This window comes from Netta rufina (genome assembly GCF_964035555.1).
Source record: "Netta rufina genome assembly, chromosome: 3".
Taxonomy (NCBI): domain Eukaryota; kingdom Metazoa; phylum Chordata; class Aves; order Anseriformes; family Anatidae; genus Netta; species Netta rufina.
In genome coordinates, this window is record NC_140125.1 from 89,023,650 (window position 1) to 89,049,659 (window position 26,010).

At 38.7% G+C, this 26,010-nt stretch overlaps 1 protein-coding gene across 1 annotated transcript in view; it reads right to left on the bottom strand.

Annotated features, from left to right (window-relative positions):
• Positions 1-18,245: 18,245 nt before the first annotated feature.
• CD109 (CD109 molecule) overlaps positions 18,246-26,010 on the bottom strand; it is a gene marked incomplete at both ends in the record, with an annotated part of 76,132 nt that continues 68,367 nt past the window's right edge. The window contains 4 exons of the mRNA XM_084285099.1: positions 18,246-18,436; positions 21,078-21,180; positions 21,592-21,748; positions 25,481-25,617. Of these exons, the coding sequence (XP_084141225.1) occupies positions 18,246-18,436; positions 21,078-21,180; positions 21,592-21,748; positions 25,481-25,617 (588 nt within the window). The remainder of the gene's footprint in view (positions 18,437-21,077; positions 21,181-21,591; positions 21,749-25,480; positions 25,618-26,010) is intronic.

The following is a 26,010-nucleotide window of genomic DNA, read 5'->3' on the forward strand; positions in this document are numbered from 1 at the left end:
TTTGTTTGCAAAACCTTTTAGCAAGTGTATCTGTATTGCTTTACCTGATAAACTTTTATAAAAGCAATAAATTCTTTCTATAATTATATTTAAATAAAATCCCATTAAAAAGATCTTTGGGTACGGGACTGCAAGTTCTTTCATTTATAAAGGGATTTAATTTATCTACTTTTGTATCAGGAGTCTACCCAGGGCTTACTGAAATGCTTGTAGATCATCTGGAAGCTTGAAAGGAAACTTGATACATTCCTGTGGCTTTGGGACTCTGCAATAGGAACTCTGTTTGGGAACCATCAGTGAAAACGAATTGTGACTGAATGTGAGTTTTCTCTAAACTAGTGGCATTTCCCAAGAAAACTAAAAAAGTGGGATTTTCGATCACAAATTATATATGAACCTCTCCATTTGAGCATCTGCCTCCCTCATAAAACATGATTGTACATAGGCTTTATATACTCTGCTGGAAGTAATAAAAGAAAAAATAATGTAACAGCACAGTCATTTGATCTTTCTACCTCCTTTATTTTCTGCACTTAATTTTATGTATGGAAAGACTTGCACAAAAACTGACCACTCTAATAAAAACAGATAAAGTCCAATACAGCTTGCTGAAGAGTAGGACTAGAGTTACACTCTTGTTTTTTTTGGCACAAGGAAAAAGAGGATATAAAAAAAAAAAAAAAAAAAAAAAAAAAAGTGTAATCTGGTTCTCAGACCTGCCAGGCTCTCTAGGCATTACCCAAGTTACATCCATACTGTATCTGTAGATTTTTTTTTCATTTTGACTATTGGTAATGTTTTTTCCAGTTTGAACCTACCAGTAAGCTATTACAATCACAATTAGCTCACCAGAAAGCAGTGAGTGCATTTTGAAAGGAACAGATTATTTACAGCTCTCTAGGACTCTGGGATTTTCAGAAAGCAAGAATGGAAATTCATCTCCATTTCTGATTCTAAAGTATTCCTCATAAGTGCTTGAAGATGGCCTAACTAGTCAAAGTATGTGCAGTTGGCAGCTGAGCATTGCATCCTCACATTGGGAAGGTGCCTCAGCCAAAAGCCATCGGTGGCCCCCAGAGAAAATTCCACACCTGGCTCTAAGCACAGCATGGCATGCACCAGTTTTTGCTAATTTTTAAATCACTGTTTTTGCCAAGGGGTAAATAAATAAATAAATAAATAAATAAGAAACTAATAATGCAGGACTTGTTTTTTTTTTAAATGGATGCAATCGATTGTTTCCCAGATGGTAAAGCTAAAATGGCTCAAGGGCAACAGTTCTAGTACTTGCTCTGGCCCAGCACCGTGTCTTCTTTCATGGGCATCTGCACCCCAGAAGAATGGAAATACAGACAGCATCTGATGAGTCTGCATACCTCATCGACACTCATTTGGAGATGCTGAGTTGAACCCCTGCCAGGATATATGACCTACATCATTGGGGATTTCACATCACCCGCACAGATCTGGGAGGATTTCAAATGTAAAGTGTTTATACACGCAGCTGCAAGCTGTAGAACACAAAATAACAAACTGCTGTGCTTTCATTCAAGACATACAGATGTGGGTATGCAAAACTGGTAACTCTCCCTACACTTACCACTGTTTCCACGTAATCCTGCAGGTAAGGCTGGGTTGTATTTCTGCTCAACAAACACGTGGAGTACCAGGTATAGTCTCTGTCATTCTCACAGTCACTTAAAGCAGTGACTAGCAGCATGCGGTGTTTCTGAACATCCCAAATAGACCTCCTTCTATAACTGTTAATGGGTTATTTGAAGAGATGGAGCAGAGCCAAAAAAAATTTCAAGAGCTGAAAGTTTAAAGATGTGGAGACATCCATATATCCTTGCTCTTTCTCTCTCCAAGATGCCTGTGTGGAGGTAACAAGTCTTCTTACCAAGGACTACAGAAATCCCCTATTTATTATCCATGTCATCAACCTCCATCTTGCAGCTATGTCAGCTTCCCAAAGAACAGTGGGTGTTTCTGTTCCAAATAATCAGGCCAACAGTTGTCAGCTATCACTGGTAACAGTCACAGCCTGCAGCGAGTGTCCCCTACCTAGATTATAGATTAAGTAGACACCACATCACCTGTTTGGGAGGTGTTATTGTTGGATGCTTTGCAGTAGTCTGTTGCAGTTGGCCCCATCAAAGTTTAATCTTCAGCACAACCTCTTGGGGTGTTGTGCACTCTCCTAGTCCTGCACGCCCAATGCCCTTGTAGAGCCAGGTATAGTAGTCAAAACATGACAAAGCTATAAGTACAGCAAGTATTGGAGGTATTGGGACGATACCAGCTTAATCTATAGATAGATTGTAAAGGTACTGGGTGTAGAGCTGTACTTCTGCCTAACAGCCTGCCTTCAGCAAACAATTTACTCAGTGATAAATAGTTCATTTGTTCAACATCTGTTTGGACAAGCAAAAATGAGCTCTGCTTTCATAGAAACACATAACTAGAAATCAAAAGTGTCCTGGTTATCTCGGTTATCACAATCTTGCTTTCTCTGTGCATTATTATGTGCCTGCTGCACATTCAGTATCATTTTTCTGGTTTTGTAACCTCTGATTATATCCTTGGGGAAGAAAATGGTGGAGAAGCAGGAAAGCTCAGCAGAAATCTGATATGAAAGACAAAGCTTGGCACAGAGTTGTAGCTACTAATGAAAACACTCCCTGGGTAGCTTGCTCGTACTCTGTAAAGCTGAATCTGCATGAGGTAGTCCAACAGCACAGCTGTAAGCAGCACAGTCACAAAGACATCATTTAAACCTTTTAATGATAATGAGCTTTGGAACATATAAAATCTATTATATGATTTGGCTTCACCATAGGAGCAACCTGAGAAAATGGTACCTCATCTATGCTTAGATCTGCAGTTAGGGTGCCTGCTCACATCTATCAGGTGTAGGCGCCCACTGAAAAACTCAGAAGTTCAGATCATTGTATCTGATGCCCTTTCTCATAGGAAGTCGGATCCTATACTTTCCAATGAGGCATTTTCCAAAAACAAGCATATCACCCTGCAAATTCTGTGAGTACTTTTGTAAAGCAGAAGTCTGTTGTCACAGTGGTCCTGCTATGATTTTTAGGACCAGCATTGACTTATGGAGGGAATCAGAGGCTCAATTCTCATTTACACCACATAACCTCACTGTAACTCCCATGATTTCCAAGCAGTTTTTCAGCCATCTTGCCTCCCACAGCAGCCTGTCCCACGGTCTGTCCTGTTCGGGATGTTCTCCCTGACATTTACACTGAAACTTATTTGCTGTAGTTGACTTGTCTGCTTCTAATCTTACCTCTCATGACAACAGCACAAAAATCATTCCCCTCAACTCTTCAAGAGTTCTTGACATAGTTAGACATAGCTGATCAAGAAACATCTTATCCCACAGCCCTGCCTCCAAGGGCTCCAAGCAACCCTAATTCATTTAACCTCCCCATGTTCCAGACAGTCCTTGTTGTCTGCCCTGGGAGCTCACCAGCCAGACCACTGATTTCCTCTTACAGACCTAAACAAAATGAGGCCATGGCGTTCCCAGTAGCTAAGAAGTGGAAGGGTGTCATGCTTCTCCCAAGATGTACTCTTGTTTATACATCAGAGTCTGTTGTTTGCCTTTTTCCACTGCAGCTTGACTTTGTTGACTCTTGCTGGGCTTGTTTATGCTCGTGTGTCCTGTTCCTTGACATCCTTCACGGAGTGATCCACATTGCACGTAGACTGCACGTGATGCAGAGCAAGAGATTCACGTTCAGGCCAATTAAATGCATCTTGAATACATGGAATATGTTTTCCAACCTGTAAAACAGGTCATGCCACATCAGCTTGAAGAGGCGGTTTTGCTGCCAGCAGCACGGAGTCAGTACTGACCTACACATTGATCTAGCCCCTCTTCTAGTCACCCTGCACTGCTTCGGGAGCACAAGGTGGCATTTGGCTTTGTTTGCAGTTCACACAACTTGTTTTCCACTGCCTCTGGGGAAAAGGGCCACCACAAACATCCTGCAAGCCAGACCTGTCCCACCAGCTGTCAGAAGGCTGCTAATCTAGAAGTCTTCATGTCTTTTTGAGTTTGAGAGAGTATATACACTTTATGTTGTGAAAGCCATTTTACTTCCTCATGCTTCCAGTTCTCCCATGCTGTTATTCCTTTCTCCTATACATGATCATCTTGCTCATGTGATATAGGAGCAATTTGCAACCCCGCTCATCCTTTTCTCCATCTAGATTGTTATTGCAACCAGTTCTGCCACATCTTTACACTGAGTAAAGGGACTCAACACACCCATTGTAAAACCCTCACTTTCCTCAAAGCCTTACTCTTTCAAGGATGTAGGAAATGGTACCCATCTGAGAACTGGGACTAACTGCAGCTGGACACTGTGAGATCTCAGCCACCAGTAGTTTGCCATATTGCTCTTAATAAGATAAACCTGCCCCATGTCAATGTCTGAATAAAGTATCAAGCAGTTTAAACTTTATTTGCATTCACACCACGAGGGAGGTAGACATTAGCAGATTGCAATGCCCTGTGTAGAAAAGTAGGAAGCAGGAGGAGGGAAGTGATTTGCATCAGGCAAGGTGAGCAGTTCAGGAAGATAAGGAAAAAATCAAGCTGATCATTTACATCCATATAGTTCTTGACTTCAGATCTTCAACAAATATATACTAAAAATTAATCTGGAAAAGATAAACAAATATATACTCAAAATGAATACAGAGAATATAATGTATGATTTTTTTTTTAAGGCTGAATCACATCAGTCAGTGTTGCTAGGAAATTTAGACCTCACTGATGCTGCCAAATGCAAAAAAGAAAGCTGAAAGCATTTGGGTGACAGACAAAAGATGAAGCAGGGATGGCACAGCATTATCATTATTGCAAGGGTAGAGGAATAAAGTCATTATAAGTGGGGAAAAAAAAAAAAAAAAAAAGGAATGGAAAAAATAGACATCAGGAAATGGATAGGTAACATTAGGCTTTGTTTTCTTTATATTGCACCATTAATGGTCTCATACTTCTTCAGTGAGAAGTACTATTTTGAGACCATGCACTGTGCTTCCTCATGAAGAATTCACACCATTTTTTTGGTTTGCTTCTCCTTGATTTTATAATAAAAATCTTTTAGACTGTGGTTGGTCTGTGTATTGGAAACATGGTGGATGGGGCAGGGGAAGGAATTCTAAACACTGTAACATCCCATTTTTAATGGAGCAAGCAGAGTATGGAACAGTGGCAAGCTTATGCCTTACAAGTGTCTTAATATTATTTAATGTTAAAGATAAAAATTGTCATATTTTTATTATTCTGAGTGGAGGTAAAATGCAATTAGAACCAAGTAGGGATAAACAATAGCCCTAAGCTGTCTGTGAACATCTAACCTGATGATCATGCACAGGAACAAGACATTAATTTTAACATTCAGCAAACTCATTCGTCTCTAAATTATCCCTGTGGTGATGATGCATAGGTCATTCCTGAAATCAAACTGCAGATTATAAAGGAAAAATCATATGGCACCTTACTGATGCATGTTCTTGCACGGAACTTAGAATGCTATGTACAGAGATTGCTGGATAATTACTTGCCCACTGAGCTAGAATTGGCTGCTATCTTTTTCCTCCATATGAAACCACAGAGCTTTCTCAGTACATTATTTCCACATGTGCATATATTACTATCCCTGCCCCTTGATCCAGCAATTTAAAACACATTTATCATATGTTAAAAAAATGAAAAATAAAGAATAAAGAAATGTCTATCTGCTTACTTAAATGTCATTCAGCACAGTCCATCAATGTGAGCCAGAAGTGTGGCCAGAGAAGGGTAGGGGGCTGTTGTGAGTCAGATCAAGGGACTCTTCTTCTTATATCATTTCATTCTTCTTTATTAAGAATACTATTTCTCTTTCCTCTCTCCATCCATATTAAAATACTCTCTTGCCTAAATAGCAGTGCCTAAAGTCTCGTTTCAAGACATGAACACCCTGCTAGTGTCAAAGAAATATGTGCTACCACAGCAGGATACGGAGGTCTGAATGCCAGCATCACCAAGTTTCATTCCCCTGCAGGCGACAGCAGACATTTTAAAGGTGCCCATGGGTTGGAAAAAAAAAAAAAAAACAAGAAGTCAACACTGCTGATCCACTTACTCATGCATCTGCCTGACACCTTCAGGACTGCTTGGTATGTTCACCACAATGTTTACACTTAAACTCAGGTTTCCCAATGTTCAGTCCAATGTACTCTGGTTGCTTCTACATTTTATTTTGCAGCCTTCACCAAAGCCACCTTTTTAGGAATTCATTTGTAGTCTATATGCCTCTTCTTTCCAGTTTGCTTTATTTAGAGGTAATATCAATACTGAAACCAAAAATGTTAAATCTAATGCTTTGATTCACACCCAAAATGTATATTAAATGTCATTTCATGCTACACTTACACAATCTTGTCTATTATTTATATTTAATACAAAAATATTTTGAAATGAAACAATTATTGATAGAACCAAAATTCAAATTTCCATACAACTGGCTGGGAATGGAGACCACACCAGCAGATACCTCCAGCCAGGCTACAAAATCAGCTTGCAGGTATCTGTCACCCTGCAAATTTTAAACCATCTGGAACTGTAACAGCGTATGAATTTCTTCTAATAATGAAATGCATTGTAATAAACTCAGCGGGTTCCCCTTTTCTTACATGTTCTCATGAATAGTGAATCAGTTTTATTGCATTCTCAATGGCCATAATAAAAGTGTCGGCCCAGAAGATACACTTCTAGGTGTATTAATCTTTTCATATATCAGCTGAGAGATTATGGCAGACAATAGTGCATAAAACTACATAAAATATATAACATAAAACTACAAAGCAATGCTTGTAGTTAGCTTGAAAGGAATCAGCTGTGTGGATTTCATCAAAGACTTAAATTGGAGGCAAATGAAGAAAATAAAAAGGGATTCCAAATGCAACAAACAGTACATAAAATACAAGGCAAAAACTAAAATGTAAATTGCTAGTAGGAATATAAACAAAAAGCAAGTTTTGTATCTAAATAAGCCTGTTCTGCTCTGCAACTGTTTACTCAACTGCTTGCTATGGCCTTATGGAAGTAGAGCCAGCAATAGGTTTCTGAACCCACATAAATAATTGTGTCAGGGACATGGAGAAACCATGCCCATGCCCCAGGCAGGATTTACAACAGCTCCTTTGTGAACCCCCACATCGTCTCACATACGCCTTTGATATTCTCCTGGTTCACTATGTGTTTCTAGGTCATTTGTACCTAGCCGCTTTACCAGGCTTTGAATTCTCTCAGTTGTTCAGCTACAACTGTTAGATTTCATATTTTTGGTTCCTGTTATATTATTTTTGAGCCTACAAGCTATTTTCAAAAACTTAAGTCTTCAAGATACTTTAAATCTTTTTTATCAACATCCACACTAAATGCTCCCTGTTGCCATTTAAATCTCCTTACTACTTTTACTATTACAGTGGGAATGAAACACGACTTCTTTCCAGCAGCTTTCCCCATACTTGAAAACTTTTCCTATTAACCACCACTGTCTCTGCTGGAGGTTAAACCACTGCTTTCTTTAACCCTTTCATCTACAAGGTCCCTGACCAGTCTGTCTGCCTTTCTCATGAGCATCCCCTTGTTACCAGAGCACTGCGCCCAGGCAGGGACAGCCACTCTGGCTGCAGAAAGCATGGCTTTACAGACAGCACTCCTGTTGACACCACTCAGCATGTTTGCTTCTTGTGCAATAGCTTGACAAATGCTGTCAAACACAATAGCTTGGCCTATTTTCAGTAGATGATCCCTTTGCATCCTGGCTTTTCTTCTGTTGAATGTCTACCTCATTAGTCATTCCCCTGTCTGGATCTGTGCAGCTGAATTCCGTCTTTCCTGAGGACAGATCTCTATTCTTATCTTTGTTTTTAGGTAGGATTTCTGCCTTTTGTCTAGGTCAGCTTGAATGCTACCTTCTGGAGTGCTGGTAGTCTCTCCTAGGCTATTGATGCTTATGAATATAAAAAGGCTGCTTTCTAGCTTTTCAAATAGGACTCTGTGAAACTTGACTTAATATAACTTTCCCTCTGGGGTTTCAAAAGCCCTCTCAGGCCTTCATAATACTTCCTCCACTGTCACTTTTTTTAAGGCTTTCAAAGCCCAGAAAAGCATGATAAGCAAGTGCCAGTTTCATCTGGATATCTATGCATCAGAAGGGTGTAGGGTTTGCTTTGTAGTGAATAACAGCAGAAACACATCCAGCCCCATTAGTGAAACCTGTAGAGGACACTTCCAAAGAAAGGTATGAAAGTCTAGATGCATAATAGTCTACCCTGTACCAAATTTATTCCTCATCTCTTACAGTTCAAGCTAGCTTACACTCTGATGCATGAGGTATTAACTTCTCCTTAACTGAGCCTTTCTTCCCTTTACAGGTACATCTCATCTCTCTCACTAACTTGAGCCTGATGGCTAAGACACTTTCACTAGGATGCTGATCTCCTTGTGCTACATGTAGCAGAAGAATTAAATAAGTAAATAAATAAAGCTTTTGGGAGCATGATCCAAACAGGAGATGATGTAGATACTCTGACTAACCCTTCTAGGAAGACTCTTCTTCCATCATTTACTTAGATGGTACAGGAAGATTTGTCTCCTCATTTAGCCTACCAAGCACACAGTCCTGTCCCCACTCACAACTGTGTTTACTGGAATGGTAGCAGAATGCTAGTGACGAGGAGTAAACTCAAAATGAAAAGAATCAAAGGGAAAACAAGAAAAGGATCATTTGCAGAGCAAGCAAAGCCTGCAAACAGCATCCATCATTTTATAGCATTAGAAAACTTAGACATTTTAGACATTGGAAAAGGCTGCCCAGGGAAGTGGTGGAGTCACCATGCCTGGAAGTCTTTAAAAGACATTTAGATGTAGAGCTTAGGGATATGGTTTAGTGGGGACTGTTAGCGTTAGGTCAGAGGTTGGACTCGATGATCTTGAGGTCTCTTCCAACCTAGAAATTCTGTGATTCTGTGATTCTGTGAAAATGTACATTACCTACATTCAACAGTCACTGTCTGCTGCAGTTCTCCTTGCCATTAAAGATTACCACCCCTCAGTCCTGTAATGGAGGGGAAAGGAGGCAGAAAAGGAACAAGCACAAATGGTAGACATTTGGCACTGAAATTCTAGAAAAATATTGTAAATACAAATGTTCTCTTGAGTCTGAGGGAAAATATTTTTAGAAAACAGAAAAACCATGAAAGCATCTTCCACTGTGGGAAGAAACATCAGCATAAGTTATGAGTTAAGGATAAGAACACACAACTAAAACACATGGCAATAAGATTAAGCAGAGTATTTTTATTGCTTTATTATCTTCTCATATTGGGCAAAACACATAAACCCACAAACCTGCAGCTCTTAAAGCAGTTACACATATGGGAGAAAAAGCAAGGAACAAGACTGAACACTCCATATCTTTTATCATCTGCTGCCATCTGGAAATATGTGTATTTTCTGCAAGGTCTGGGGACTGTATGGAGTGCTCTAGGTGAAAAAACAAATGATAAATCTTAATTTTTCTCCAAAGTTAATACAGTAATATTAATTCAGTGGATTCTTGATCTTTACAACCAAGATTCAGATTCTATCAAAATAAATTGCCATCCCTATTCTCTTCCCCATCCCTTTTGATGTAGGGAGTGACTGAGTGGCTTAGTTTCTGGCAGATGTCAACTCACCACAGCAGGAAAGCAGGAATACAGCTTAATAAGAACATATGAAAGCATGTAAAGCATGGCACTTGCTTGAAAAGTTAGAAAGCAGCAGGAGGCAATCAAAGGCATGAGTCATCATACTAATAGGGTTTGATCAACAAGGTGGAGATAAGTCATGCATTTATTCTCGGGTGGGAGTAAGAGATGCTGAGCACCATGTATGTGATGCAGTGAAAGGAGATGAATGGGATGCAGAAAGTGAACAACTAGGGATTATATGTGATGGTATTGTAGATGAATATACAAGGTATATGCTCGATTTGTTAAAACCAGTTTAAAATGTTACTAATGAGAGAAGGAAAGATACAGCTATGAAGACAGATAGAAAAGACAGTCTTAGACATTTGAGAACAAGATTGCAGAAAGTTAAAATAACAGTGTGTAGGAACCTGCAGAATCCCAACACAAATGCAATGCACAGGTTAGAGACCTATGTGACATCCAGGATTGTGATAAGATCCTCAGTCACACAGAAAAAAAAAATATAGTGGGGTGCTTTACCAAATTCAGTAGTCTTTTCAAAGAATGATTGAGGTTGAAAGGGACTTCAGGAGACTGTCTATCCCAATCCCCAGTCAGTCCACAGAACTGGACCCAGCATTCCAGATGCATCTCACCAGTGGTGAGAAGAGGACAAGGATCACGTCCCTTGAGCTGCTGGCAACGGTCTGCCTCACACAGCCCAGGACATCATTGGTCTTCTTTGCTGCAAGGGTAAATTATTGGCTTATGTTAAACTTGCCCACCAAGACAAGCTGGGACAGAACAAGAACAAGAACTTTTTCTGCCAAGCGGCTTTCAAGCCCGTTGGCCCCCAGCCTGTGCTGGTGCTGGGGTTATTCCTCCCCTGTGGCAGGACTTGGCACGTTTCCTTTGTTGAACTTCATAGCGTCCCCCTGCACATGTTGTTTCTTCAGCCTTTTCAGGTCCTCTGGATTGCAGCACACCCATCTGGTCTAGCAAACACTACTCCAAGTTTTCTGTCATCTGCAGCCTTGGTGAAGGTGCACTCAGTCTCATTATCCAGGTCATTAATTAAGAAGTTAAAAAGTACTTGCCCCAGTATTGACCCCTGAGGTACATCACTAGTGACTGTTCTCCAGCTGGACTGCAGCTATTCATCCATAAATGAGACTGAAAAGGATTTTAGTCTTGACAGGCAACAACAGCTCTGAAGGAAAAAGTAGATTTGTGAGACTTCAGGAGAGGAAGGGTTGCTGAGCTCATTTGCAAGACAGAGGTCGGGGTAAAAGAGATGAGCAAGGCTAAGCAGAACCTGAACTAGAAGCTGAAATGGATCCTGAAGCTCTTCCAAGGGCAAGCTGAAGGAACAGTGAGAAAACTATGAGGAGAATTAGGAAAACAAAGAGTTATGGACACTAAACTTCTAAAGCATCAAGAATGACAGCTAAAATAGCAATTCATGTGAAAAATAATCTGAACATTAATTCAATTAGTATTTTATGAAGTCTTTTGGCATAAAGACTTCTTGGAGCTCTTTTAACTGCCACTTCAGCCCCCAAGCAGCCTTTAGCTCTGTACCTGAAAGGATTGCTCCTGTTACAGGAAAGAATAGAGTCCCCGAGGTTCTTCATGAGCACAAGAGGCCTGCCAGAATAGAGTTCATCACATCATGTTATGTATATTATTTCTGCTGAAATTAATGACAAGCTTCCACTAACTTAGAATCACAGAATCATAGAATATCCTGAGTTGGAAGGGACCCACAAGGATCATCGAGTCCAACTCCTGGCTCTGCATGGGACCACCCAAAATCAGACCATATGTCTGAGAGTGTTGTCCAAACACTTCTTGAACTCAGTAGGCTTGGTGCCATCAGCATTGCCCTAGGGGAGCCTGTCCCAGTGCCCGATCACACTCAGGATGCAGAACCTTTCCCTAACCCCCAGCCTGACCCTCCCCTGTCCCAGCTCCATGCCGTCCCCTCGGGTCCTGTCGCTGTCCCCGGAGAGCAGAGCTCAGCGCCTGCCCCTCCGCTCCCCTCGTGAGGGAGCTGCAGGCCGCCACGAGGCCTCCCCTCAGCCTGCTCTGCTCGGGGCTGAACAAACCAAGGGACCTCAGCCACTTCTCATATGTCTTGCCCTTTATACCTTTCACCATGTTTGTAGCCCTCTTCTGGACACTCTCTATTAGTTTTTATGTCTTTATATTGTGGCACCCAAAACTGCATGCAGTACTCAAGGTGAGGCCACACCAGCAGAGCAGGATAACCCCTTCCCCCGACCAGCTCACAATGCTGTGCTTGATGTACTACAGGGTACTGTTGGCCCTTTTTGTTGCCAGAGTACATTGCTGACTTAAATTCCAATTTGCCATCAACCAAAACCACCAGGCCCCTTTCAGAAGGGCTGTTCTCTAGCCTCTTGTCTCCCAGCCATTACATACATGTATATCCAGGGTTGCTACATCCTAGGTGCAGAATCCAACACTTGCTCTTGTTAAATTTCATGTGGTGGGTGATTGCCCGGCCCTCTAACTTGTCAAGATCTCTCTGCAAGAACTCTACCCATTGTGGAGTAAACAATTTAATGTCATCCACAGACTTAGTATACCTTCAAGTTCTGCATCCAAGTACTTTATGAAAACGTAAAACATGAAAAGGGGAAGAAAATATGGTGAAAAGGACTCAAGGGCTTCTCTTCTCCAAGCTGAACAACCCCAGGTCTCTCAGCCTTTCTTCGTAGAAGTACTCCAGCCCTCTCATCATCTTCATTGTCCTCCTCTGGACTTGCTATAACAGCCCCACATCCATCTTGTGCTGGGGGGCCCAGACCTGGATGCAGCACTCCAGGTGGGGCCTCACAAGAGCAGATGGGGATTATCCCCTCCCTCGACCTGCTGGTCACTCCTCTGTTGATGCAGCCCAGGATGCTGTTGGCTGTCTCCACAATTTTTCCAGGCAGTGAAGTGAGGCACTGACAGGCCTTTAATTACCAGGGTCTTTTTTTTCTCCTGTTCTTGAAAACTGGGGCATTTGCCAGCTTCCAGTCAACTGTGACCTCTCCAGATTACCAAGACCACTGAGAAATAATTGAAGTATCACGATGACTCCATGTTGAATAAAACATACTATGATAACACAGTGCCTCAGCCTGAAAAGTACCAAACAATGATCTGCAAGGTCATGTTCCAAGGCCTGACCATGGAAATCATCACTGCAGCACTTCAACTTAGAAGCATTAAAATACAGTTGAGACAATGTGTAAGAAGTGCTGAGGATGGGCAGTCATACACAGTACAGAAATTGCCATCTCCTACAGGTGACTGAATCGTTAAACAAGGAAACACTAGACATTATTACTAAAATTCATCTTTAATAAAATTTTAAAATAGCTATTGCAAACTTTATTTGAATAAAAATTAATCAATGACAATTTTTCAAGATCCTGTGAATCAGTCCAATTCCATAATATTTGTTCAATTATTTAAAAAGAAGCAATTTGCACAGCCAACATGTTAGTTCACTGTCATTTGATCAAAACAGCTCATGAAAGCATTCTTTTCCTACCATTTATGATTTGATCAAAAGTGAAAATACATGTATGTATGATGATCCTAATCTAGTTCTAAGTGCATTTCTGACCATCTCAAGGCAGACAAGAAGTTTAGTTCAAATTGCTTAAGGCCTTTCATGAAAAAACTAGAGATGTAATACCCAGCTAATGTATGGTTCATTACATCTGCTTATATGAGCCAGCATTTTTATATTGTCTTCCTTATATTAGTATCCCGCCCAAACTAACAATATTAAAAATCACCAAAAAAAAAAAATTAAATATAACACCTTAAGACTCAAGCAAAGCTGATGAAGCTTTAGGGTAACCACTACAAAATACAGAAATAAAATGCATCATGTGAAACTAATGAGAAATCTTAGCACTGGAGTTCTGGAGACTCAAATGTAGCCCATATACAAACGCCATTCATACACATCTAAAAAGAAAGAGCTACCCACTAGGAAAAATAAACACTGGGTTGATCCAATACAGCACAATGTCAGACTTTATTGCATAAAATAGCATTAGTGCAATGATATTTTCAAGTGGCACACAAAAATATAATAAATTGAATAAGAAACAATAGTGAAGTCAAATTTATTTTGACATGGGGGAAGGGGAATCTAATAAAAACTCAAAAGGCCTGATCACAAAATTGCTGTTATAGTTTTATCTATAAATTACTAGTGATAAAATTTAAAGTCTCCTAGATATTTGGAGCACTAAACAGATAAAGCTGGTTCACTGCATACAAATTTATGGGAGAAAAAGAAAGGCTATAACAGAAAACAGAAAAATATTGACCATTACCAAAAAAAAATGAATAAAGTGGGTGATTTTGTTCTCTTTGGTTAGTGTTTGAGATATCGAAATGATTCCATTAGGCACCAGTTGCTTTCCAAATATAATCTTTTCCTAAAAAAAACAGAACATCATACAACATTACTGGGCACTTCTTGAAAATCCTGTATGCTTTTAATTGCACATACATTGCACACTGTAGTACATTGGAGCTGGTATAATGGACATGTATATACATATGCTTTAACATAAATCTGCTTGAACCAAGAACTGTCAAGATTCACACCAACTTGAACACATTTGGAGAAACATTGCTAGGATATTATTCTGAAAACTTACTAAAAACAATTTTAGAATCCCAGGTCTGATTTTCAAAAGTGACTTTCAAGCCAAAAGAGAGGCAATGGACTTTGGCTCTTCAATTTTTTCTGTACCAGTCCAGCCAATTTTCTCTTTTATCATATGCCACTGATGTGCACAAGCCAGCAAGCTCTTGCTTTTGAAGTAAATAGGGGCATGAAGGTGCCACGCCAGGAACCAAAACAGACGTCGAGCTGGCCCAGCATGCAAAACTGCAAACTCTAAGGTGCTGTAAACCCATTTTAGGCAGCACTCATCACAGCATGAGCACTTCCTGTTATGTACAGCAGCATTCTGCACAGGTTTCTAGATGACACACATAAAGAAATCTGTAGAGAAAACTCAGCTAAGATCATGGATGACAGTAAAGGCAGAACGTGGAGTGCGAAGATTTAAAAATCTTTATAAACCTTTAAAAAGAATTAAGGTTTTGTTTTAAAGCCAGTCCGAAATAAATGATTATTTCTCAGTGATTTAATAAGATGTTAATGGACCTGCACAGACTATCTGTTGATAGCATGAAGCTGAAAAGGACACGAAGTACCAAAGAATACTTGGACTTCAAAGAGCAACCACACAAGAATGTTCATGCAATGCAAAAGGAAGACTCCAGCACAAAATACCTTTTCCTGACTGCTTTTAGCACCACTATAAAGCTTCTTAAAGACCTTGTTCAAAGATTTCCTAAAGTTTTTTTTGCTAAAAGATTTACCAGTAACTTCAGTGGGAGCATGATCCCTCTAACATCAAGCACTTGCTCTATAGAGTAACAGAATAAATACATATGCTGAACATTTGTGAACAGGTTCCTACACAACAATGAGGAAAACAAAAGAGTCACCGTGCAACATGGTATTACTTTTACTCTGATCCCTTCACTGCCAATACACACTACACAATACAAAATCCTCTGCAACTCATTCAAGGCAATAGTCATTGCTACAAAGTGACTGAAGGCATCTTTCAAGGCAACAGCGTTGGGAAGTTAAGGCCACCTGATGTAAACATTTGTCTAAAGTCATATGCTGTACATGGTACCTTTAAAATAACTTAAGAACAGAGGCATTTGGATGTCTGTAGTGATATACTACAGTAGAGAAAACAAAATAAAAAAGGATGTTTGTTCACTGACTGACAATTTCCGTGACATGGTGCATTATGACTGATGCTTCTTAGTAGGGTAGGCAAGGCAGCCAAGAGCCATTTAAAAACATGTGTTGTTTGTCTCAAAAACAAATGTAAGGGAATACTAATAAAAGCTGCTCTGTCTGAAATTAGGCTGAGCAGTTTGAGTCCATTTCTCCACAGGGTATTTGGGAAACTGGGACCGCCTGCAAAATAAAACTATGAATTTATTCCTACCATCTACTGCAAAGGAGTGGGTTATCTCTAGTATGTCTCCAGTAGAAAATAAACCTCTATCATAACATTAATCAGACATGAATGTCCCTCTTTAAAACTCTACATATAGTACAGCTGAAAATATATGAGCTTCATGTTCTTGAAATGACAGCAAATGGAGGCAAATGACATGTCAAGGCTGCTGTCCCCAAAGGCAAAAGATCTGCTTTTATAGTTCATCAAGAAATAAAACCCACAGCAAAACAATCCCAGTTTAGAGTGTGAATGTTTTTTGGTAAACTACACTTGGCACCATTCAGTCTATGCTCCCATCTATGAGTAAAGGATTTGAGACACAAGGATATATTTAATTTTTGCATCTTGGTATCTATTAGCTTTGGACCCCTATAACCAAGGGCATGACTTATAGAGATTCTGCAGTCTGTTGACTAAGTAGTGCTTTGGATTTCAATACATACAATAGCATTTCGTGTAGGTCACAGCAGCATGGGAACTCATGTTAAGGCACTAAACAACCACTCAAAGGGCTAGATCCAATGTGCACCAAAGACAAGTGAAAAGCACTAATTGGCTACGAAGAATTAGGCCTCAGCTCTGCCAGAGAGACTGAACAGAATCCCAAGTTTCTGAAAAATATTGTAAATTCTAAATACAGGTAAAGTAAAACAAATAATTCCACCTAAACTAGTTTTGTAGTTAAAAACCAGTATCTCATATTAAGAAAGCACCCAGTTCAAAAAATTCTGCCCTTTTCCATGCTACCATGAACTAATTTCCTTTTCTGAACAAAAATACACATAAGCATAAAATACAAAAATATACATTTTAAGCAGTAGCAAAAAAATGAATAAAAATTAGAAATTGCTCAAGGAAAGTGACTGACGTGTAATTCAATGTGTACATATACACACTCCGTCTCAAAAAGGTACAAAAGGAAGGGAATCAATAGCCTGAAAATTTCTGTTAGTCAGCATAACAACAATTAATTTCATTTTAATAAGTCAGAATGTTATCAGCTTCCTTATCAAAAAGAAGTAAGCATTAAATACCACAAGCAGTGTTCAGGAAGGATATGTGGGCTGCTCAACAGTGAAGAGGTTCACTGAGAAAGATGCTGGTGCAAGAGGGAAGAGCTCCCAAGCTTACACGTTTCCACATTCATACAGACATTTAATTTTCCCCACGTGCAAACAGCCAGTTGGGCTGTAAATGTCTGCTGCTCCAGGAAGACCTCATCATCCCTCTTCCTCCCTCCCACTCTAGCAAGGCACTTAAACATATGAGGATATGCTTAAATGAGTCAATTATGTGTTCTGCTGAACACAGGATGTGTGTGGAGCCCACAGCTACTAAAAGCCTCCCTGCCTACAAAACCAGGACTTGCACCCACAGATGGCACTGAGTTGATATGTCACAAAGAACAATGAACAGCTCTTGAAGAGTTATGGCACTTAAGTTGTTAACAAGATGATAAGGCAAAATGCAAGACCTAAATGATCTCCCAGAGTGACATTTCTAGAAAAAAATCTTAAAACTGTCATCTCACTGACCATAAATATACTAGGGGACACCAATATTCTCACATGGAAAGAGAATTAGGTTTCTTTCTGAATAACCCTGGGGAAAAAAAAAAAAAAAAAAGAGAAAAAAAAAAAAAAAAAAAAAACAAAAAAAAAACCACTGTCTCAAACTTATATTCCATCTTCAATGAATTTACAGTAAAGACTTCCAGAGTAAAATCCATGAAAACATCCGGAGGCATTATTTTCAAACATGATTAACTTATGAATTGGCAAAAAATCCACCTGGCTTCTTTGCAATGATTAAAAAAAAGACTGACAATTTTCTGGAGTGTTCAGCAGTTTGTAAATGCAGCATTTTTTGGCTCTTGAATCTGCTCTGAAGCAAGCTTCTTTTATTTTTCATATTATTCCCCATGAGAGCACAGAGAAACTCAGTATTAGTGTTAAGTGTCATGTCTGCAGAACAGAACAATGCAAGCTCCCAGCACTCTGCTTACCAACATCGTAAAGGAAGAGGAGACAGTTTTTCAGAAAAGCACTGTAAACTAACATACACCCCTAAAAAAATATGCAAAAACGCTAAGGTAAAAGGGAGCAGGAACATGGAGCAAGGTTTGCATTTTCTCAGACTGCTTTCTTGGTAACTGTGCTTCTTCAGAAAATAACTTCAGTATGAAACTAACACTTGGAAAGTTTTTTCCAGCAGACGCTTAAAGAAATTTTCTGGCACAGCCAGAAATTTACCATATGGGCCAGCCCTGCTCTCCCTGAACACACCAGGAGTTAGGTCACTAATCACTGAAGATGGGCTGGTATCTGAACATAAAATTTTCTTTGGCTAATTTATGGAAATGTTAGATGTGAAACAATCTGTTTCTTCTTAGAGTACCCAACTGCACAGCAAGTTTACATGAAGGACAAACAGCACACAGAACAAGGAAGCCAAGGAAGAGTGCTGAAGCAAGGCTCGAGAACCAGATTGGTGGCAAAGGCTGCAGTCACTTTCACACAAGTCACAAGGGGTTATACGTTGCATTACTTCTGAATTGTAGCTTCTCACTGCTCTTCTCCCTGTTTAGAAAGGATAATTCACATAAGTTAATGAACTTCTGAAGACTGTCCAACAAACGGAAACTCACAACTTAGTTTAAAAGGAGTTTGACACTGACTGCTCATCCTTCCTGAAATAAATACTCATAATGAACCAAATTTCTGAAATGCTATGTGGTTTTTAATAGAGTCCCATCTGCAGACAGAGAATTATGCCTTTAACCATTGGCCACATTCAGGGTGTAGATCTTGATTTAAATATACACACACAGTAACTTACATCCGCGTATCTTGGAAAGATTTTTATCAGATTAGCTTCACAAAGAAAGCCTTTTTAAAGGATGCACTAAACTCTAATGCAGACCTTGTCATACACTACAAAATCCTTCTCAGAGTGGGTGTTTAAGCCTGGAAATTAATATCTGTTCCTTTCACAAAGCATCAAACATTTTCAATACACTCAGACAAGTATACTGAGAAATACTCAAATGAAAGACCTGCAGTCATAGACTCAAATCTAAACAGTGAGTCCCAAACTGTTCAGAAAACCTGATCAAATGTTTTAGAGCGAATTTTGCCCCTACCGACTCGGGAGCCCCCATAATAAAGGAATTATGATGTTTTCCCTAGCAGGTAAAACAAAAGGCTCTCACATGTAAGATATCAGTCTCTCATAACTGAGTCTTGTTCTCACTATTACGTCTGAGAGCTTCAGCTTCCTGACTCTGGGATTACCTACCTCACCTAGCTCTTGCTCCTGCATTTTGCTCCCCAGTTTCCTGAAGGGTTGCTACAGAGCCAAATGGACTAGAAGCCTGGAAAGCCATGCTCATTTCAAAAACATCAATGCATGTTAATTGCTTACAGAACAAGCTTTTGCAAAGTTTCATTTGCTTGTGGTTTGAAGATTTTCATTCCAACTAGAGACACTGCATTTTTATTTTTTAATGAGCCAATAATCAGTTTCAAGCATCAGATAGTAAAAAATAAAAGATATCCTTAAAGGGCCAAACCCTTACTAAATAGTGACACCCAACAAGCTGTGAACAAAATCAGGTAAAAGTAGTAGCACAGTCATTTGAATGTGCTGAATAGCTGTGCATATTAACCCTGGCAGAGCTCACTGCTGGCACCACTATACTGGCACCCAAGCCAGTCCTCACACCTATGCTGGTTGTAATATCTACCATGGAGACATGCCTTTTTTGACAAATGCCAGAGCGTATGGACTTTTTAGACATCTCCTAGCTCTGAATATGAAGCAATGAAATCAGATGTGACTCTGCCTGTAACCATCACATAAAATACACACCTGCAGCATGGTTCACCAGCTACGGAACTGATAGAAATTAACAGAATAAAATAAAAGCACACCCCTGTATCAACATGTGTTTACATGTTGACCAAAAATATGTCTATGCTACATGGTAAAAGGAGTGAAATCTTGTAAAATAATATTTGAAGCAACCTTTTTCTTGGAGCTAAAGCCTTTTACTGCAGCACTGATTGTTATATAATTTTACTCGTTAAGGATACTCATCCTTATCTTTAAATGAATATTTATTTATTCATTGAAAATTTGTGGATTCTAAATAGATTTAAATTGAATAACAGTATTTATACATATGCATTTATACATACTTTTTGTACACATATTCATTAGCCAGTACTCTTATAAAAGAGTAGGTCCTCAGCTCTTCTCCTAATCACTGAAGCATGTGGAAATTTGTTTTGGCCATAGATTCCAAGTGTTATGTGTTTGCCTTAAATAAAAATTGCTCCAAGTTGTTAAGCCACTAGGACTTAAAACATGCTCTAGGTTAGTGGGTATTTTAGCTACATCCTTTAATTTTCTATTTTAGTTTAAACTCCTGGGATTGAATAAACATTTCAGCCTAAATAGAAGAAATGTGATTTTTACTCAGCTAAAGCAGTACACATTTGTATTTGGTTGTCTTTTGTCCTATGCTAAAACAGATCAACATGGAGAAAATTGCTCATACAACTTTTTAATTCCTTATCTCAAACCAAGCCCAAATCATTAATAATGTTTCAGCTGTCTGGTATAATGAAAACCTCTCTAACGTCTTCTCCTGCAGCCTTTGCTTCTCTTTCTTTGCTTCTCACTTTGTACGTTTCTGCCTTTCTCTAAAATACACACTATTTAAAAAATAAAAATAAAATTGAAATTGTTTTTCCCATGTAATTCTTTTTTTACATAACTATAGAAAACAAAACACTGACTTTTTCTCCAGTGAAGGGCTCTCTGATTAAACAAGAAACAGATGCAAAAGCTACTTGAAAGATAATCATTAACTTGGTAAGTGAACCGCAGTGAAGTTCCTGCTTCATTTTGGTAGTTTGCGGAACACATTGAGAGCCATACTGAAACCAATTTATACCAGCTGACAATTAAGTTATGACAATTCACACCATCTATGGAACCAACCCATGAGAACAGCAAAATGTATACAGGAAAACACAACTGTTTGTTAGAAAACTTGGTGTGTCAACGTCAAAAATGTTGCAGTTCAATGGAAAATGTAAATTGCAGTGCAATGTGGCTTTCTATTCACTAAAATTTGTCCCATTTCCATGAAAAGAAATGTTATATTTTTAGCTTCTGAATCACTAAGATCCATTTGGAATGACTGACACTTACTAGGTTCATAGTAATCCATTATAGTCACTGAAGCATCTTGGATATTTGCCACTTTGAAGTCTCTCACAGCCGGAATATCCACACAAACCTGTGTTTCATTTAGCTAGAAAAACAGAACAGAAACATCCTGAGAACCCTGCTGATGGTGGTTCATGGAAGAGATAAGAACTTCTAACTCATTGGCAGTTCTCTTCATTTATAAAGACTTGGAGTGAGGATGCACATAAAACCACTTATTTCACTTGTTGTTACTTCGGCCAAAACACAGACTTGTTAAAAAATTTACCTACGTATAAATGATTTTACAAGATTTTTGCAGTCTAGAAACGCCTTACAATGGTGTTGCACCTATCCCATCAGTCTCTTTTTAAAAAATGGAACTCATTCAATGTAGATAGCAGTTGTTGGTTTCCACGAAGAATACAATCATACTGTCTTTCTGACTTTAAAATCTAACATTGGCAGTCAAGATTAGCATCACTGCAAATGCATTTCTCTGTTATTTTCAACTTACGGTGTCTAAGTATAGGTTTACTTTTCCATTTTCCTCTTCCATCTTCTTAATTGTATTGTCCAATGGAACAAAATCCGGTGACACAGAGAAACCACTGAGTAAGCCAACCTCCATGAGGACCATACCACTACCGGGAGCTGCACCAGAACCCAAGTACCTTTTCAAAATATGGAGGCAAAGAAAATTTTAGTAGAAACACAATAGCAAAGTCTCCAAATAAATTGTTTAATTATTACATCTCAACAACAGAAGAAATAATGCTCAAGAATACTTAAGAAACAAATCAAACAAAATGCCATCAAGAAAAAAAATATCTAACAATAAAGAGATAAGAATGGATTTCTCTATTTTTTCTGCCTAATTTCAGCCACATACAAAAATTTAAGCTTAGAACTGACAAAACTACAGTATATAAATGATATGAGGGACAACACTAGGACAACATTGACAGCACGGGCATCTTGAAGTACATGTTTACATCACACATACATATGAAATAATGTGATTAAACATATGAAAAGGAATATTTGAAAAGGAGATAATTAAGAAACCACTACAGGAACTCTTGCACTGAAATATTCATATTTCCACTCAAGGATGCATTGCTTTACTTTTATTCATTTTTGGAGAGTGAGATAAATGTCTCTAAAAAGTCTCGCAAACATTCCCATATGCCCTTGATATAGACTGATGGTTCCATTAACAAAATCATCATCAGATTGTTCCTCAAAACCACAGTTTTAGAATGCATGGCTGTGTTATGCATCCACTTTGTGAAAAACTGGAAATTTAATAAATTGAGTTCCTTCTTTATTTTTGTAAATAATGCTTATTATTACATTTTCTTCCAGTCTGAGAATCAGATGCTGGACTTAAAAGCTTTGCTCTGTTGAACAAGCCACATATACCATGGCGCACACCAGAACTATCAAAATATATTTATGGTGTTCGGTGCTACAAGTGACACTTACGTGACCTACAAAAGATTGTACAGCTTTAAATAAAGTAGGTGGCAGAAAAACTTCCCTTCCTCCCTTGTCATGACAGGTAAATGACTATTGTACTAGAATAGAAGTGTCTCCAACCCTCATTTTGAAGGCCTGACAGTAGTTGAAAATAATTGAATAAAACTATTTCTTTGTAGAGTTGGATGGTTTAAAAAAAAAGGGAAGACTTTCTTTCAAAGCAAGGCTATTAAGCCTGGCAGGATAGTTGATTGAACACAGATATGATTTTGAAAGAAATACAGCACAACTGCTGACTTTAGTTGGCACATGAGATTAGAAACAAATGAAACCATCTGTTGGATAATGGGCTACACCAAAGTGGCTGCTATTGAAAACAAATAACAGAATTGGAACTGGATGTAACTATTTCTGCTTAATTACCAATGAGAGAAGACAAAAATACCCAACCTGTTTAGGTAACCTGGGGTGCCACCAAAGTACAACCAGGTAACCCAACTAGCATGGTATTGCCAGGAAGTGGAAATAATACATCCCTAGAAGTGATAAAGGTCTGGCTCCCTTACTTAAGGGGGGGAGAGAGAGGGAGAGAAGGTGGGATAACCTGCAGATTGGAGAGAAAAAAAACTGCAGAGCTGCAGCCTCCGTTACTGGATTATGCATACTCACAGCTGGATAAACTGGTTGAGATTTCAGCAGTCTTTGCATTTACCTGCTTTGGTTTCTTTACCAAAAAGCCATGTCGCATTGTAAAGATTGTAACTGGACCAGCTGTAAACTGATTCATGAATTTAATATAGTTAATGCATATACTATATATGGGGCTGAGGAGAAGAGGAGGACTAGTGCATCAAGCCAAGCAACCAGAGGTGAAGTCTCAGTTTAAATAATAGAAACACAGAATAGTAGCACTTACACTGCTCCACTTTCCATGACGGAGCTGATGGATCTTAATGTTCCAAGTATGCACCCAGGGGTACTTTTATAATGCTGCTAGATCTTCCCAATATCCTTTGAACACTTTGCAAGTAAAACATCATCCTACAGCCTTCTAGAGATAAGTCCCTTCCTATCTGTATTCCTGAGTCAAAGTGCTGAGCTAGAATATCAGAATGCTCATCCAAGGTTTATCCCAGACCCATCATGTAAGCCTTTACACATCAGGATTTGGTGCTAGGCTTTAAAAAGCTGTTGATACTTCACAGAAAACCAAGAGAAAAAGCCCATTCTATTTCAAGAGCTTTCATATATTCTAGTGTCCTGACCACCATCTGTATGCCTGAATTGGTTAACAGAAACACATAAAAACAGGGATCTGGCTTTGTGCCTGCTGGATATTTCCCAAATTAAATCAATCCTCTCCACACTGACATCATATTCACTATAGCTATTATTTGTGTGATGGTGTCACCTAGAGGCACCATCTCCGGTCACAGCTCCGCTGTGCAGAGCATGAAAATAGCCCTAGCTATAACAAGTTTAAAATTTAAATAAATAACAATAAGAGGACATAGAGGAAAGGAATGTAAGCGTGAACTTGGTTGATCAGGTGATACTTTACAAATCCTGCATTTATAAGGAACCCATTATAATATCAAAAGAAGTAAATAGTGTTTCAAGAAGTATTGACAAGGAACAGATGATTTCCTTCAATACAAAGAGTGTAGTCACCTCAACATCCTTGTAGATAATAAGAAATATAAGATTATAAAATGTAAATACATATGTAAAAAGAGATAGTGTCCTCAAGAGTTTTCTGTGAAATACTCAAATGCGCTTTAATGACAGGAAGATGTATCTACTGAGAAAATCACAAGAACATCCTCATGTGTTTGTTTGCGATACATGTATAGGCACTTTTTCAGCAAGTAAAAAGGAAGCAGCAAAGCAGTCAAAGAAACAACCTGGTTTAATGACTGTCTGACCTAGGAATATGCAATATGACTATTCAGTGTCACCGATTCTCAGCTGATTCAATTTCTCACAATGTACAACGCATCCAGTGACTGTTCTATGGTCTCTGAGATGATACTTCAGCAATCTCAACTCAGTTCCTAGTAGATGTTTACTGAACAAGAAGCATCATCCCAGATGCACCCCCACAGCCCTTATTTAGGGGAAAGAATAAAATGATTTTGTGCAGAAAAATCATCACCTCTTTCAACTCTAGAATCATGTTCACATTAAGTTACATTACTGAAATCATAAAGACATGATATATATAAATGAAAGACCACAACACTTGCACAGTAAGAAAAATTGCAGTTGAAGTTAACATTACAAAGACATGGATTTTGACTCGTCAAAACTGTTCCAAGCTAAGTTTATTAACAGAGATGAACAAAGAATGATTACTTCTATTTCATAATGTTTTTTAACACTTCAGAAATTTGCTTCTCTTTTTATAAAAGGAGGTATCTACTTCTATATCAAAAGCAAAGTATTCTGTTCATGAAGGGTAAAGTTATGGGACTGTTCCCGCAGTCTGTTACTAGAACATGGAAGACAGAGGTTCAATTTTCAAGTCTGTCCAGGGTTCTCAGTATAGCTAAGAAGCACTTGCACCAAATAAGCTTTTAAGTTTTTTCTTTTATTTCACACAAATTCTTCCATATACCTCTAACATGTAGGTAGACACTATATTTATGCAAGCCAGTAAATAAAAAAATCTGTCCAGCAAACATTTTGCACAAAGGATCTATTCATATCCATCAGCTGTCACTAGATTTATTGCCTTACAAATTGCTTCTTAGTTTAATTACTAATGTCTTTACAAAGTAATTCTTTTACTCTCTTTAATTGTATGTTAAAATGCCATACACTAGTATATTCATGCAAACATATGGGAAGTTTACCTTATTTTAAGCAACACAGCTGTTGTGTAGACAAAGAGGTACATGAGATGCTCCAATTGAATTACCTACCTTGTGCACACATTCAAGGTCAAATGGTTCATATCATCTTTGTCATCCTTTACATCAACATTCAAGTCAAAAGCTTCTTGTTTTCGCACAGATCTGAGCTTCTGATCAGCGTATTTTGTGTTGTAAATAACATTGAGCTGTGGATTGAATATAGAGACATTATAGGACATATGCAAAACAAATCTATGGAGTTATGACACTAACAGTAGAATGCCAGAGGTATGATCATATGAGACAGGATATATGACCTTGTATCTGACAGTTGGACACAAGATCCCAAGGGCAATCTCTGAAAGATATATTTTCTGAACATTTTGTTATGCAGCCCAAACCAAAAACCAATGCAATTAGCTGGACACATCTGAGTCAAACACAAAGTAGCTCTAGGAAAATGGGCAATTTTCTTCCTAGTTGCTTTCTGCTGGTTTATAATGTGTGCAGCTACTTCCTGACAGTATGAAATGGGATGAATGAAGGCAAACTTCAGAGACTGACACCCACTGGGTTAAAAAAAAAAAAAAAAAAAAAAA